The 15,592-nt window shown below is 43.5% G+C and overlaps 1 protein-coding gene and 1 long non-coding RNA gene across 2 annotated transcripts in view; one reads left to right on the plus strand and one right to left on the minus strand.

Annotated features, from left to right (window-relative positions):
- The window catches only part of LOC139549109 (latent-transforming growth factor beta-binding protein 4-like), an 81,915-nt gene extending 72,115 nt beyond the window's left edge, over positions 1 to 9,800 (minus strand). Inside the window, exons 1-3 of the mRNA XM_071359245.1 lie at positions 9,284 to 9,800; positions 5,462 to 5,532; positions 1,750 to 2,122 (exon numbers count right to left, since the gene is read on the minus strand). Of these exons, the coding sequence (XP_071215346.1) occupies positions 1,750 to 2,122; positions 5,462 to 5,532; positions 9,284 to 9,576 (737 nt within the window). The 5' untranslated portion in view covers positions 9,577 to 9,800. The remainder of the gene's footprint in view (positions 1 to 1,749; positions 2,123 to 5,461; positions 5,533 to 9,283) is intronic.
- Positions 1 to 15,592, plus strand: part of LOC139549110 (uncharacterized) — a 35,173-nt gene that overhangs the window by 5,294 nt on the left and 14,287 nt on the right. The window lies entirely within an intron of this gene.

Genomic DNA, 15,592 nt, shown 5'->3' on the forward strand with positions numbered 1-15,592 from the left:
TTTTGACCTTTGTCTGCATAATTAACGGTTTTGAGAAAAAAAATACTAGGACCACTTGTAGAAACCACATCTCTTTACTATGAACAAGAACACACACACACACACACACACACACACACACACACACACACACACACACACACACACACACACACACACACACACACACACACACACACACACACACACACACACACACACACACACACAGCTGCTCGCTCCATTTGCAGTACAGTATTAGTTCCACTATGATTTACAGTAGATTTTATTTGGAGAACAGTTCCACCTGCTGACTATCATGGGTAACTCCACCTGTTAATTGTAATAGAAGGCTGCTTTCACATTCCGCAAACTTAAGGGTTACCTCTCTATCAGTTGAGGCTACAAAATATTGTCACCACTGGATTAAGTGTGGGCTTTTTATTTGTTTACTAAAGGTTCAATTAGCTGCCAAATTAAATATTGATGATGAATAAAATATGATCTGGTCTACAGCACAAAAAGTCTTCATATTTTTGTCAACTTATATTTCATATTATAAACTGGGTGGTTCCAGCCCTGAATGCTGATTGGCTGACAGCCGTGGTATATGAGACTGTATACCATGGCTATGACAAAACATTTATTTTTACTGCTCTAATTACTTTAGTAACCAGTTTATAATAGCAGTAAGGCTATTATAAACCAACATCCAACATCAAGGCGGTGACCCGTTCCTGTAGGTTCATGCTCTACAACATTCTCAGAGTACGACCCTGCCTCACACAGGAAGCGGCGCAGGTCCTAATCCAGGCACTTGTCATCTCCCGTCTGGATTACTGCAACTCGCTGTTGGCTGGGCTCCCTGCCTGTGCGATTAAACACCTACAACTCATCCAGAACGCCGCAGCCCGTCTGGTGTTCAACCTTCCCAAGTTCTCTCACGTCACCCCGCTCCTCCGCTCTCTCCACTGGCTTCCAGTTGAAGCTCGCATCCGCTACAAGACCATGGTGCTTGCCTACGGAGCTGTGAGGGGAACGGCACCTCCGTACCTTCAGGCTCTGATCAGGCCCTACACCCAAACAAGGGCACTGCGTTCATCCACCTCTGGCCTGCTCGCCTCCCTACCTCTGAGGAAGTACAGTTCCCGCTCAGCCCAGTCAAAACTGTTCGCTGCTCTGGCACCCCAATGGTGGAACAAACTCCCCCACGACGCCAGGTCAGCGGAATCAATCACCACCTTCCGGAGACACCTGAAACCCCACCTCTTTAAGGAATACCTAGGATAGGATAAAGTAATCCTTCTAACCCCCCCCCCCCCCCCCCCCTCAGAGTTAGATGCACTATTGTAAAGTGGTTGTTCCACTGGACATCATAAGGTGAATGCACCAACTTGTAAGTCGCTCTGGATAAGAGCGTCTGCTAAATGACTTAAATGTAAATGTAAATTATATTATTATTACTTATTGCTTAACTGTACTCTATATAAACCCCTGGGCTGGCACTGAGCCAACCCTCTCAATCATTTGGAAAGGTGCCTTGATTCTAACACCTGCGCTGCATCAGGTGGACCAAACTAAGTGCCACAGACACACTGCACCTGTGGCCCACATGCTGGGCTAACCCAGGCCTCTGACTGGAGACTGGCACTTCAAAGCCAGCAAACTGAGAGGAAGAGGAAATGGAGGAGTAGAGAAGGGACTAAATGGCACAAGCTGGTGATGCAGTAAATCAAGGCAGTGCACAGTAAAGAGAAGTCAGAAACTCACGTAAGAGGTTGCCAGCGCACAGCGTAATATTTCTTGGTCTCTGGGTTGGTGGTGCTGGCTGGTGTCCCCTCTGTCCTCCATGCAGCTGTGGTCTCAGCGGGCACTTGGGTGGTGGTGGTGGGGATGACGGTGGTTGGTGGGAGGGTGATGGTTGGTGAGAGGCTGGTGGTAGGTGGGAGGGTGATGCTTGGTGCTGAGGTGGTGGTGGTGCTGACCATGGGGCTGGTGGGGCGCAGTAAGGCCCAGGGAAAGCCTACGAGGCCGTACGTCACGCTTGCAAACTCACAGCGGGCCCCGTAGAAGCCCGTTCTGCATTCACAGATGTTGGGCTGCCTGCACACGGCTCCGTTGTGGCAGCGTGGAAGGCACCTTGCTTCAAGTGAGAGGAGAGAGAGGAGGAGAATGTTCATTAAACCAGAACAGTGGACTGTGGTTGAGAGGGCTAAGATACCTGAGCAGAAAGTCAAGCGTAAGAGGATAACTGGTTTGACCAGCACAATCTCAGTAAAAACTCAGTAGGACAAACAGCTTAATGTGCATTGTAACTTAACAAGGAAAACAGCCAATGGTGAATGTCAAGATTTCACTCCCCTGAAATAAACGAAGAAATTAAAAGGGGAGAGGAGGGAGAGAGCCATGGTCCTGGATAAAGGGAGGGGGCATTCATGCATACACGATGCAAAGTTTATGGGCTCCGTGCTCCTCCAGGCCCCCACCCCTGGCCCCTAGCTCTTGATTTCTCCCATCATCCCTGGCTGGGCGTCATTGTGCCCGGGTCGAACCCCCTGGAGGGCTCCAGTAATGGCCCATTTGGCCACAGACAACAACAACGTATCCCAAACCCAGCAGCTTACCACAAATCTCCTGGCCGCCTCCATGAATATAAACAGCGATGGGCACCGCTTACTGACATTGTTTCAGGAGTTGTGCACGGAACCACTTTTTCTCCATGGATTTTTTTCGCATGAAGGCTAGCACAATGTGCTCAAACAGAAGTGAAACTCCAAGTGCACAGTGGACTGAATTCAAACTAAGGGCTCTATATTCAATCAGATCGGCTTTAGCCGACATCCGCATAGCGGTTGTTTTGGCGGTGCCAGAGGTGGAACTGCGTAAGGGCTGTCAAATGCACAAGCGGCTCCTGGCGTTATACCTAATGCGGACATTGCTATTGGCTGCACTGAGTCGCATTAAAAGAAATCCCATGCAGTCTTGTTTACAAGATGGAACACTGGAATGTGAGATGTATCTACACCTCCATTAGGATGATAGAAACCCTCATTATTTAGTTTCATGATTTTCAATTTGAGACTCATATTTCTATATAGACTAGGCCTACACTTTCTCGTTCTGAACTTGTAACGCGAGTTAGACAGGTGTTGTTTCATGACGATGATCAGAAGAGCAGCTGCTCACCGATTTGACAGCTCCAACGCAGTTCCACCTCCGACAATGACAAAACATCAGCTATGTGGGTGTCGGCTATCGGCGGTTAAGGCTTGATCTGATTGAAGTGGAAGCAGATTTAGGCCTAGATTCAGAGTTTCCTTCTCAGTGTGGCTATATCTTGCATCACTAAACCTCAGAGGGGGAAAGGAAGTATGGGTGTTTATTTGTGTGTGCATGAATGAATGTGTGTGACTGTGTGAGATTCACAGTAAGTTTGGGCTTCCTGACAGAGTGCAGAGCTATGCAGAAATGCTGAGCCAGGTTGTTTTGACATGACACTGGCCCTTTAAATCCTCTGGGTCAAGTGGTTGGATCAAGTAAATGAGTTCAAATCCCTGTAAACAAGGCTTATGGAGGTGTAAAGTATAATGATAACACCACAGAGATGTGTTGGAGACGGACATGAATAGGAGCTCTTCCTTTCTTCAAAGGTCCTGACCTCTTCTCAGTGTACAGCATGGTGTGTAGACAAAGTAGGGCCTGTATTCATAAACCGTCTCAGAGTTACATTGCTGATCTAGAATCAGTTCTGCCTTTTAGATCATGATTAAATGGACAGGGGGGTATCTACATCCTAGATCAGCACTCCTACTCTGAGACACTTTAAGAATATTGGCCCAGGCCTGTCAGGGGTTTAGCTAAAGGCTTGCTGGTCCAGGGTCAAATCCAGGTTTGGCCACCATCACAGACCACTATGGCTGTGTTTACACAGGCAGCCCAATTTCTGATATTTTTTCCCACTTAATTGGTCTTTTGACCAATCACATCAGATCTTTTCAGAGCTGATCTGATTGGTCAAAAGACCAATTAGGGAAAACAAATATCAGAATTGGGCTGCCTGTGTCGATGCAGCCTAAGACAGGCTCTCTAAGACCAGAGGTGCTCAACACTGTCAACACACATGACATATTCACTTTTATAACCTATCGAAACACATCGATACCGGACACTTTTTGCTACACCCTGCAAGCCTACAGGTGTCCCATTTTAATTTGATCAATCTGTTGTTGCAGAGAATTTTCCGTTGGGAAATGAAAATTGTAGTGTATTTGAGGTTTAAAAAGGTCAAATTAAGATATATCTGTAAACTGTGTAGGTCTTGACCGGAATTCATATTTGCCATCCACACATCCACCATAATCAGAAAATGATGATACAATGAAATCATACATGCTCCAGATGTCTGACTGAGTGAAATGGGAGAAAACACAGGTTGGACTGGGTTCTGCTGATGTTGGATGTGACATTACAACTTCCAGCTGGGTGGAGAGAACATTCCATTGTCCTATAGAGCATGATTGATGCTCTCTGGCTCCTTATTAAACCAACTATTAACAGCTTGCCGTCTATATACAGTACTGGGAATAGACTATTCACAAGTACCATGATAGGGACTGTCTTCACGGGTGTCATAAAGCCCAAAAATCTGAGGGGGCATAAAGTACATGAGGATGGCTGGGGGGTGGTCCGGAGGGGGGCTAGGCCTGCATTATCTTTTCTTTTTTTTTTTTTTTTTTTTAAGAAACCCAAAAATATGCTTCTCTTCATCTCTGATAAAATCTGGGTAAAATAATGAATGGTAGTCAGTATATTTAGTTATTGCTTGCTTTTCTAAAGTCTACCAACCTTGCCAGCAGGCATGCAAGCTAAGATGGTGATAGACAAGCTAGCTACTTTAACTTGATTGACAGCCTGAAATGGCTTCTTGGTAGCTAGTTATGAAGTTGGGAGATAGGTTCCCAATCTTGGCTAGCTAATGCCAACTTCATAAAATTGCTAGGTGGCTAGTAGTATTACAGAGTTATTTATATATATATATAATGTTTTTAACAGGAAAAATCTGCAGGGGCACATGCCCCTGTGCCCCCTATGGGCATGACCCCTCTGGTTGTCATGGTGGTATAAGGACAGCCATCCCTACTGTATAAGGCGGCTTCTTGCAAGAAAAAAAACAGATTCATGCATCAAATTTTATTTGTCACATGCACCGAATACAACAGGTACAATACAACAACCTTACCGTGCAATGCTTACTTAGAAGCCTTTAACCAACAATGCAGTTCAAGAAATAGAGTTAAGAAAATATTTACGAAATAAACTAAAGTAAAAAATACAAAATAAAATGGACTTGGCTATTCATGATATTCCATGATACGGTATGACAAGATCTTTATATCATATTTACACGACAATGTGGAACAACATTACACATAATGGAAGGGCGGATAGTCCTGCTATGTTTGGAGAAAGATGAAAAACTTACGTTTGGTGCATTTCTGAGTCTTGGGTGAAACGGTCCATCCGTGGCAGCACCTGTTTCCACATACATTAGGCCTGCAGAGAGCATGGGAGACAGACAGCATGTTAAAGATAGCTGAGTCTACAGGAATCTGAGCAGGATGAGATCACTGCAGCAGTCAGGGGTGGACTGGGACCAAAAATGTCCCCTGGCATTTCTAACACTTGATCATTTTTCCCTTAAGGCCCCCAAACAGGACCTTTTCCCCCCTCAAGGGCACCACAACAGCCCATGTTGTTCCTTGAGGCCACCATTATTAGCCAGATAATGATAATTTTGCAAAAAAAATCCAAGTTAGACAGAGCTACTAGGCTAAAAATGGACCAGCCCATCTGGTATTTGCCGAAATGCCAATGGCAAGTCCGCCCTTGGCAGCAGTTATCACAGTACATAGTTTAGGCTGTCATAAATTAAGATTATGCTTAAAGACAGGAACCCCACATACTCAAAAATCACAGACACTACTGCTTTATTACAGTTCAAGGTCATGAATACAAAATAAATCACTTGATTTGATCACAAAAGGATCTAAACACGGTCCTATTTTCACAACTCCCTGGATATTCATAAAAAAACTACTTGAGCCCCCAGAAATGTACGGTTGCTTCAGTGTGAAACAATGAACACCTCCATGTCTTTACACTTGCCTTTGGACGTAATCGATTCAGGGTGTTTAAAACAGGAGCTATGAATGAGGGGCCATGGTGTGGTTGCCCTGGGTGAGAAGGGCCTCTGTCCGTCCCGTGCACAATGGATGACAGATATTGTGTTCCCACACTGGTCTGGCCATATGTCTGTCTCTGGGCCAGCCGCTTGGCCACTCTCCTTCACAGATTGGGTAAACAAAACTGGATTAAGGGTCCTCCGCAGCGTCTCGTTTCTGGGGCACCCGCCTGTTTATCCAGGGGGCTTCTGGGAGAAGAGGCAATTAGCACGCCAACACAAGCAAGGGTGACGACTCCCACTTCAAAGTGACAGCTCAGCGCGACCCGCGCCACCGAGCTCCCCTTAGACCGCCTTTGTGGGATTTGCTAATTAGTTACAGTTTCCTGGCTTTATTGTGTGTTTGCAAATAGTGGGCCAGGAGCCTCTTCCAACAGCAGCTGACTGGGGGTCTGCAAAGGAGAAGAGGTAGGGCCCCTATTCATACCCAGCAGTGAACTGACCCAGAGGAAGGTGAGCCTGTCTGGGAGACTGGGAATAACCTTTAACCCCAGGGCCAAGTTGGAGGCTAATTCAGCAGATGTCACTGCCAAAACAGACTTTACCAGACCATTGTTGCGCCGGAATTACTCAAACATCACCGCTAAATTGCTGATCTTTCAGTTTGGACACCATCATGAAGGATTTTTTAATTGACCAACGACATCTGATCTCAACAAAATATGTGCAAACTTCCTACCCAAACACCTAAACAGGACTGTGATAGCCGTAGCATCTCTGACTGACAGTTCCCTTCAGTGCCGGTGTTGAACTGTACACCACCTGGGTTTTTCCAACTATGAAGACGGGTGTTAGTCCTCCTACTGTGCAGCTCAGGTGGTAGAGCATAGCGCTTGCAATGCCAGGGTTGTGGGTTCGATTCCCACGGGGGAACAGTATGTAAATGTATGCACTCATTACTGTAAGTCGCTCTGGATAAGAGTATCTACTCAATGACTAAAATGTAGATACCAGCTAGTGGATGTGTCAATTTTTGCACATGGCCTCACTCAACAGATAGGGTGTGGGTCACATGACGAAGGGGTCAGCTAGGCGATGGGGTGAGGGTTGTTCATTCAGTGTGGTCAGTGCCTCCTCCTGACACCTGAATACAGAAACCACTGAGACAAGGGGCGGTGCTTTCATTCCAAATAGGGAGTTGTCAGCAGTGGTGATTATGGAAAATTACTGCCTGTTTTGTCTCTAGTCGGGTCTTAATGCAGTGCTGACACTGCTCTAATACAGTAGAAGAATCACCAGGCCCTGTGTTTACAGAACTAAGTGGGACCTGTCGTCTGGGTGGAGGAGCCACCCCCATTAAGAGCCTGCATACTCACACAGCTCCCGTCCACTGCCACAGGCCATCCATCTTTCTATCTTGACTGTTTTCTTCTGGTGACTGAGCACTGATTCTGAAGTGCCTGACTCTTAGACTTGGGCTTTCTATCCTCTCATCTTCGAGGAGTTATTCTAAAAGGCTCAGACTGAATGATGACTCCTTAGTTCTAGGGTCTCTCTGCTCTGGAGCGGGACTAATGTTCTTGAACACGAGAGAGTCCGAGATCTTCTGTATTGCGGCATGTGCTGTGTTAGTGCCTATAGCCTGCCGTACAGTACAAGCACCTCATAATACCGCAATGTTTCAGAGGAGCTCTGTGGCTGTGAATAAAAAAGGCTCACACAAAGAGAGCCTTAGTTACAGTCACACACTATGGGCTCACTGCAGCTCCGCCAAGTCAATTCATGCTCTTGTTCTAGCAGAGTTCAGGAATTTCTTCCCACTTCCCTTCACTTCACCCCCTTAGAGCAGATCAATAATATATTTGACCCTCTTTAACATGACGTGGGCTGCTAAAGATCCTCATCAAAGAGGCTTTGAAGCGATGCCAGTTTCTGGGGAAGGTCTGTCGCTCCGTTCAATCCCCTAAGCCTGGGTTGAACTGCTGAACCGCCACTCTGTGGCCAGCTAGCGTGACTAACCTGAACGCAAACTCCCCTCGTCCACCCTCCAGTGACTGTGAAAGTTCTCCCATTTACCCCCTCGGGCCCAGCCTGCACCCTCACCCCAGAGCCCCCTGAGCGGAACAACGAGTGTTTATTTTGGACATTCATTCAGGCTCCTTCTGTGCATTGGGGCTAAGTAGAGCAGAGTGGGACTGTCGTGGCCCACAAAGAGAAATGGCCTGTTGGTGATACTAGTACACACAACTAATTTACCTCAATTAGTGAAATGTTTTTTCACTTAATGAAAACATGAGTTGAGGCATTCAAATAATCCAGATTAGGCGGTCTGGAAAAAGGGAAGTAATGTTTCACCCTATTCATTGCTTAGAGAGCTTGTACACGGTTCTACGCTCATGACCCGAAGTACTGTAATGTGCCAATGCAATGGGATAATCAAAATTCCTCCCCTAGCTTTAATGATCAACATTTCCTCTGCAGGTCAGGGGAATACTTCACCGGATGATAAATGTGTTGTCTCTAATCTGGCCAAAGTTCAGAAAGTGTCAAACTCCATTAACTGTTTGTTGTGCATGAAGTGCCATTTCCCAGTCCGGTGTGATTTGACTTTGGGTCCATTTATCACTTGTTGTCATGCACTTGAAACAAATGTGCAGTTAAGTCACCGTATACATTGATAACTCTGGTCAAATAGAATAATTTCACACATTCCAAGAGGGACTAGTGCAAGCATACATACCTGTGTACATTTTTAGGATGTAAAAACATTCAAAACATTGTGGTTTACCACTTTGATGGATAATTTAAACAGATAGCTTTAAGTAGGCTACCCATCAGGAAAAGAATGTACTTCAAAGCAAATCTGTTCTGTAGTATGATTTTCCATAGGACAATAATTGACACGCTATTAGACAAAATAATAAACCCCCAAATGTTTACTGTCTTAATCAAAATGTTCATGAAGCTATCAAATGACAAAGGACACGGAAACATGGACTAATTATGTATATTATAGGCTACATTATGTAGCTATTGTAAACCACCTGCTTTTGACTGTTGTGGTCCGGAGTTGTAGGCTGTACTACCATTTTTAAATCACACATGTATCACTAGGCTACTCACCCGTTTAACTGTAGTGTCACATTAGTTGCGTATTTCCAGTGTTTCTTTCCATTCAAATGGAACTGTTTCTGTTTTAATGTGGGTTTTGAAGTCGTTGGCATCCTCCACTGAGTGTGATAAACTTGATAATTAACGGTCGTATGGTGGTACCTGCCCGCAGTTCTCCGCTGCGTCTCGTGCACTCTTTTATGTGTTGAACGCCTCACTAGTGTCCCAGATAATTTCGAAAATGTAAGAAATGAAATAAATGCCACCCCAAGAACGAATAAGTTAGCATATCTCCTGCTTGACATCTTTAGAGGTCTCTTCTGCGTTACACATCGACCCTATAAATAATCCAAGAGCAACGGAATTGCCAGGAAATTTTTTAAACAAAAATAAAATGTTGATACTAAAAAATACAACACATTTTATGCAATGGGTGAGCCAAAACAAAATCATATAAAATTAGAGCACATATGTCTTAGTTTTGCCTGTTTTTGCAAATGCAATTAATAGGCTAGATGATCTCCTTCTCAAATAGAAAATAAACTGGTTTAAAGTTCGGTTTAAAAACTTTGAGCCAATTGGATAGGAGTTCTAAAATATAAGAACAGCACAGCCAATCAGATATGTGTAGGACCCGTGCAATAGAGGGGTGACCACTACAGCCTACAGAAGAGTCTGCCTGTATCTAGGCTACCAGCATCCTCGAGGCAGGACGTTTGACAATAATACAATTTGCAACAGCACACTCAAATAATTACAATAAGATTCAATAAGCAATTGATTTATTCATTTTAGTCATTTAGCAGACTCTCTTACCCAGAGCGATTTACAGGAGCAATTACGATAAAATAAAATAAAATGTAATTGGTCACATACACATATTTTGCAGATGTTATCGCAGGTGCAGCGAAATGCTCCTGTTTCTACCTCCAAAAGTGTAGCAATACCTAACAATACAAAACACACAAATCCCAAAAATAAAAAGAAAGGAATTAAAACATATCAGGACAAGCAATGGCACAGTCTGGAATATAAATAAATATGTATATGATGGTGTGTATAGACATTATGGACAGTCTATGAATAGAAAAAGTGTGTACATCAGTAGTTAGGCATACATAGGATGAGCCTTGACTAGAATACAGTATATGCATGTAAAGTGGGTCAAACAGTATGTAATCATTAAGTGCTTTGCTCAAGGGCACATCAACAGATTTTTCACCTAGTCAGGTCAGGGATTCAAACCTGCAACCTTTTGGTTTCTGGCCCAATGCTCTTAACCCCTATACTACCTGCCACCCCATCATATGTTTTCTATCTCTGTGGACCTTCATGATTTGCAACATGTAGACTATCATGCCTTGCAGTGATCACAAATATTATATTGCTTAACCCCTGATTAATATGTGACGTGATACATGTCAGTGATAAGCTATTGAAGCAAGGTATCCGCTACCTGTGCGTGGACTTTGCGTGTGGATAAGTAATCAATCTATGCAATTAAGGGCAGCAGTTCTTTCTGTCATGATGCTTGGTGCACTGGAGTGTAAACATACACAAACACCACCACCAAAAGGTGGAGCATTGTCCCAATGATTCCAAGGATGCCTCCATGTCCCTCCTGGACCCAACACCTGTGCAGCTGGGGAGGGCTATAGGCAGTACTGCATATTCACTGGCTCTGTTACCTGAAAGAAATAAGGAAATAAGTAATATGGTCCTGGTCAGTCCCTGGATGGGAGACCAGATGCTGCTGGAAGTGGTGTTGGAGGGCCAGTAGGAGGCACTCGTTCCTCTGGTCTAAAAAAATATCCCAATGCCCCAGGGCAGTGATTGGGGACACTGCCCTGTGTAGGGTGCCGTCTTTCGGATGGGATGTTAAATGGGTGTCCTGACTCTCTGAGGTCATTAAAGATCCCATGGCACTTTATGTTAAGAGTACGGGTGTTAACACCGGCGTCCTGGCTAAATTCCCAATCTGGCCCTCAAACCATCATGGCTACCTAATCATCCCCAGCTTACAATTGGCTCATTCATCCACCTCCTCTCCCCTGTAACTATTCCCCAGGTCGTCGCTGTAAATGAGAATGTGTTCTCAGTCAACTTACCTGGTAAAATAACAGATAAATAAATAAAAATAAATAAGGAGTGGAAAAGGAAGCGTTAATGAGAAGATAAACATTTATTTGCAGACCAAATGTTGTTTTAGGTAAACAATGAAAGTTCATGATTAGAACAGTTCAAGCTTTGTTCAGACTGAGACAGACAGGCTATATCCAAAATGTATTGAAAAAATCTGAAGCTGTAGCATGTACACCATTGATTTGGTGCAAAGGAATTTGAAATAGGAGAAGAATTTGAAAATGTGCGGAGGTGAAGGATATTCAAAAAGCCACTAGATGGCAGCAATGGTACAGATATACAAACTAATTGAGGCAAAGGACACATTTCTGATTGTATTCTTTCTGATTGTATAATTGTTCATGCTTGATAAAGAGGCTGTTTCACCAGTAATGACAAGTGAGACAGTAATCTGAAATACTGTATTTGTTTTAGTCTATTGTATGTTTTTGGCAGAGTCGATATAATGCATTTTGCACAATGAAGCAAAATACATAATATAACGCAAAACGTATCATTATGAAGCAAAACGTATCGTTATGATGATGTGGCAAGTGACACTTTGCTTCTTGAAAATCCTATATCTTGAAAACTTGACTGCTGACATGCAAAACATTTTGTGACTGTATCAACAGTGGCCTAATTAAATAAAAATATCAATACTTTTTGAGTGGATTTTTCCTTTAATGTGAAACTAGGCTGTAAATGAATGCCTAGGCTTCAGAGAAATGACAATGATAAATACATATTGCAGGGAGATAATTTAATATAAGATAAATACCCATGAAACTATACAGCATGGGGAAATCTGCGTTGGGGAGCGGGTAGATACCGTCTCAACCCAGCCCACAATCACATGGCCTCTCATAGTTTCCCTTTAAGTCTTGTTCAGATGCTTAGACACTGAGTGTGTCCAAATACACTGAGTGTACAAAACATAAGGAACTCTTTCCATGACAGACTGACCAGGCGAATCCAGGTGACAACTACAATCCCTTATTGATGTTACATGTTAAATCCACTTCAATCAGTGTAGATGAAACTTAAAGAATAATTTTTAAGCCTTGAGACAATTGAGACATGGATTGTGTATGTGTGCCATTCAGAGGTTGAATGGGCAAGACAAAATATTTAAGTGCCATTGGACGGGGTATGGTAGTAGGTGCCAGGCGCACTGGTTTCAGTGTGTCAAGAACTGCAACGCTGCTGGGTTTTTCAAGCTCAACAGTTTCCCATGTGTACTAAGAATGGTCTAACACCCAAAGGACATCCAGCCAACATGACACAACTGTGGGAAGCATTGGCGTCAACATGGGCCAGCATCCCTGTGGAACGCTTTTGACGCCTTGTGGTCCATGCCCCGATAAATTGAGACTACTCTAAGGGCAAAAGGGTGTCAATATTAGAAAGGTGTTCCTAATGTTTTGTGCACTCAGTGTAGATAGGGAGGGCCTCAGCCTGGCACACTATGGATATCAAGTTTTTGCAGCTTTAAAAACCTAAGAGCCAAACCTAAATATAAGCCTAGAGACATCCCAGTCCCCTTTTGATGTGACATGTGACTGACATTGGACTAAAATTGGAAATTAGAGAGGAAGAACCTCTAATCTCATGGTTGCCACAATCCCATGCATGGTGTGAATAGCCCCCCCGGGGGTTGATTAGGGTTAGCTAGGGGAATTGGAGAGCTGTAACCACTGGCCAGGGAAATGAGAGAGATGTTATTATCAAACCTCTAACGTAACTCTGATGAGCTTAGACTCCAACTATAATCATAATCACCCAAACACACCCTCCCCCATCTCTCGATATTAACCTGAGCAATCAAAGCTAGCTTGGTTATCTTAGTCACTGGCTGTTTCACGCCTGGGAGCTTCCCCGGCCTGCCCAGTACTCTGCCTGTAAAACGCCACGTTCCCTGGGGCCGTGGAAATGTGCTAATGAAGACCGTGGTGGAAATAGTGAATTACCCTGTGATATCCTACTGTATATAGCTTATATCGCTGCAGGCTCCATCATTAAATGGCTAACAATCAGTGGAGCAAAGCAGGCCTTTGATCTGATTGATAAGATGGAGGCCAATGGGCTATATGATAGGATAGGCATCAGTACTAGCATTGCAGTGGCACGTTGACATTTCTTTGTGTAATGATACCATTAAGTCAATTACATTCACATTACGTTTCACTTCTCCCATGACTAAAAAAAGGCCCCTGCAACAACGGTAACTTTTATTGGCCGTCTTGGACCAATGCGATCTCTATGACTCCAGATCCAGCTAGGTGGATGAACTATGTATGGTGAAGATGAAGTGAGTTGAACTGTGAGCAAATGTACATAGCATGGAGTTCCATGTGTCTCTACGGTGTACACACACCCACTCCACTATTCGTATGCACAGACGCTTTATTCTTTATCCCCCTGGTCTCGGTCTTCTGTTCCACGTGAGTGCTTTAATTAGTTTAGCATATCTCTCCTTCCTCTTCCTGTTGAAACAGGGATTTTATTGTCGCAAACTGGGAGAACTGAGCAGCATTTTGCTCGAGGAGATTTTCAATGTGCAACAGGCTTGATAGGGCTAATGATGCAGATGGTAATTGTGCATGAGTGAGTTTGAGATTGTGTATGCGGCGTGCATTTGTGTGTGTCTGTTTGCATACAGCACATGGTTTGTGTATAGGTCACGGTGTGTGTTGGGATGTGGGTGGTAGCCTCGAGCTACACAAATCCCAGGAAGTTTTTTTTCTACTCTATGGCTTTTCATAAATATTAGTTTATTGGTTTAATTTATGCTGGAACTTGATCTACGTGCACAGCTTAGAATAGAAGTGGTCAAAATTGAACAAAATTGCCTCTTGGGAATTTGCACTTCTCTACTGTGGAATTATGTGGAAATTGTGCTACTTTGAGGTCTTGTTACGTCTAACATTAATATGACACATTGGTTGTTCAAAAGAATAGAGTACATTTTTGCCTCCCGTAGATATTTTAAGTAGAAATTCAATGTCAGATGTTTTATATGAATAAAGAATTGTTAAAGTGCCAAAAAGCAGCATTTGTACATATTCCTCGTCATGTTTTTCCAACATCAAGGAAGATTTTAGCCCACTTAACGCCAACGTTTCTTCAAGTTTTCACCATCATTGTAAAACATTACCCATTGGGCACAGACATCAATTCAACGTCTATTCTACGTTGGTTCAGTACAATTTCATTGAAATGACATGGAAACGACGTTCATTCAACAAAGTGTGTGCACAGTGGGTAGTCATGTTTTTGCTTTGACAAAGTCCTTTCTGAAGATTACTATTTATTTCATGTGATTAGTGATTCATTTACTGTCCCTCATTTTAAGGTCAACCCTGTTATGTGAACTGAACTCTTATTTTAATACGTTGAAACTATTCCTTTTTCAAACGGGACATTAAACCTATAATAGTCTAATCATAGCGTAAAAGCAGATGAGCTGGTCCTACTCTTTTTGTCAATTTTCTGGTGTTTTGTGGTTGAAAAGAGAGCGTGTCGGGCATAGCGTGTCAACATTTTTTTACAATGTTTTTTTGGTGAAGCTTGCACACAATTGCCCCTCCCTGTTGCACACAAAGAGCTTCCAATCCCCCTGTCACAAGGGGAATTATGGCTGATTTTGGCTCAAACGCATTAAGAAGGAAAGCAATTCCACAAATTAACTTTTAAGAAGGCACCCCTGTTAATTGAAATGCATTTCAGGTGACTACCTCATGAAGCTGGTTGAGAGAATGCCAAGAGTGTGCAAAGCTGTCATCAAGGCAAAGGGTGGCTATTTGAAGAAATATATTATGATTTAACACTTTTTGGGTTACTACATAATTCCATGTGTTATTTCATAGTTTATGTCTTCACCATTATTCTACAATGTAGACAATAGTAAAAATAAAGAAAAACCCTTCAATGAGTACCAAGTTAAACTACCAAAAATGTACTCTATTCGTGGAATGACCTGATATACTGTAGCTCCCTAATGTTGTTTTGGGGTATTTGTCTCCTGATTTCCACCCTCTGCAGGTTCTCTAAGCCTACTGTAGAATGCTTGTAAAGAGAGGTCCCTCAGAGGTCAACATTTTATTAGCTGTACTAGCTGTACTTCCTCTTCCGTCACATCTCCACAGAGTCACTCATGGAGAGGGGTGCTGCTGCCTGTCTCTCTACCTTCAGAGGCAC

Source organism: Salvelinus alpinus, chromosome 22 (assembly GCF_045679555.1).
Source record: "Salvelinus alpinus chromosome 22, SLU_Salpinus.1, whole genome shotgun sequence".
NCBI lineage: Eukaryota > Metazoa > Chordata > Actinopteri > Salmoniformes > Salmonidae > Salvelinus > Salvelinus alpinus.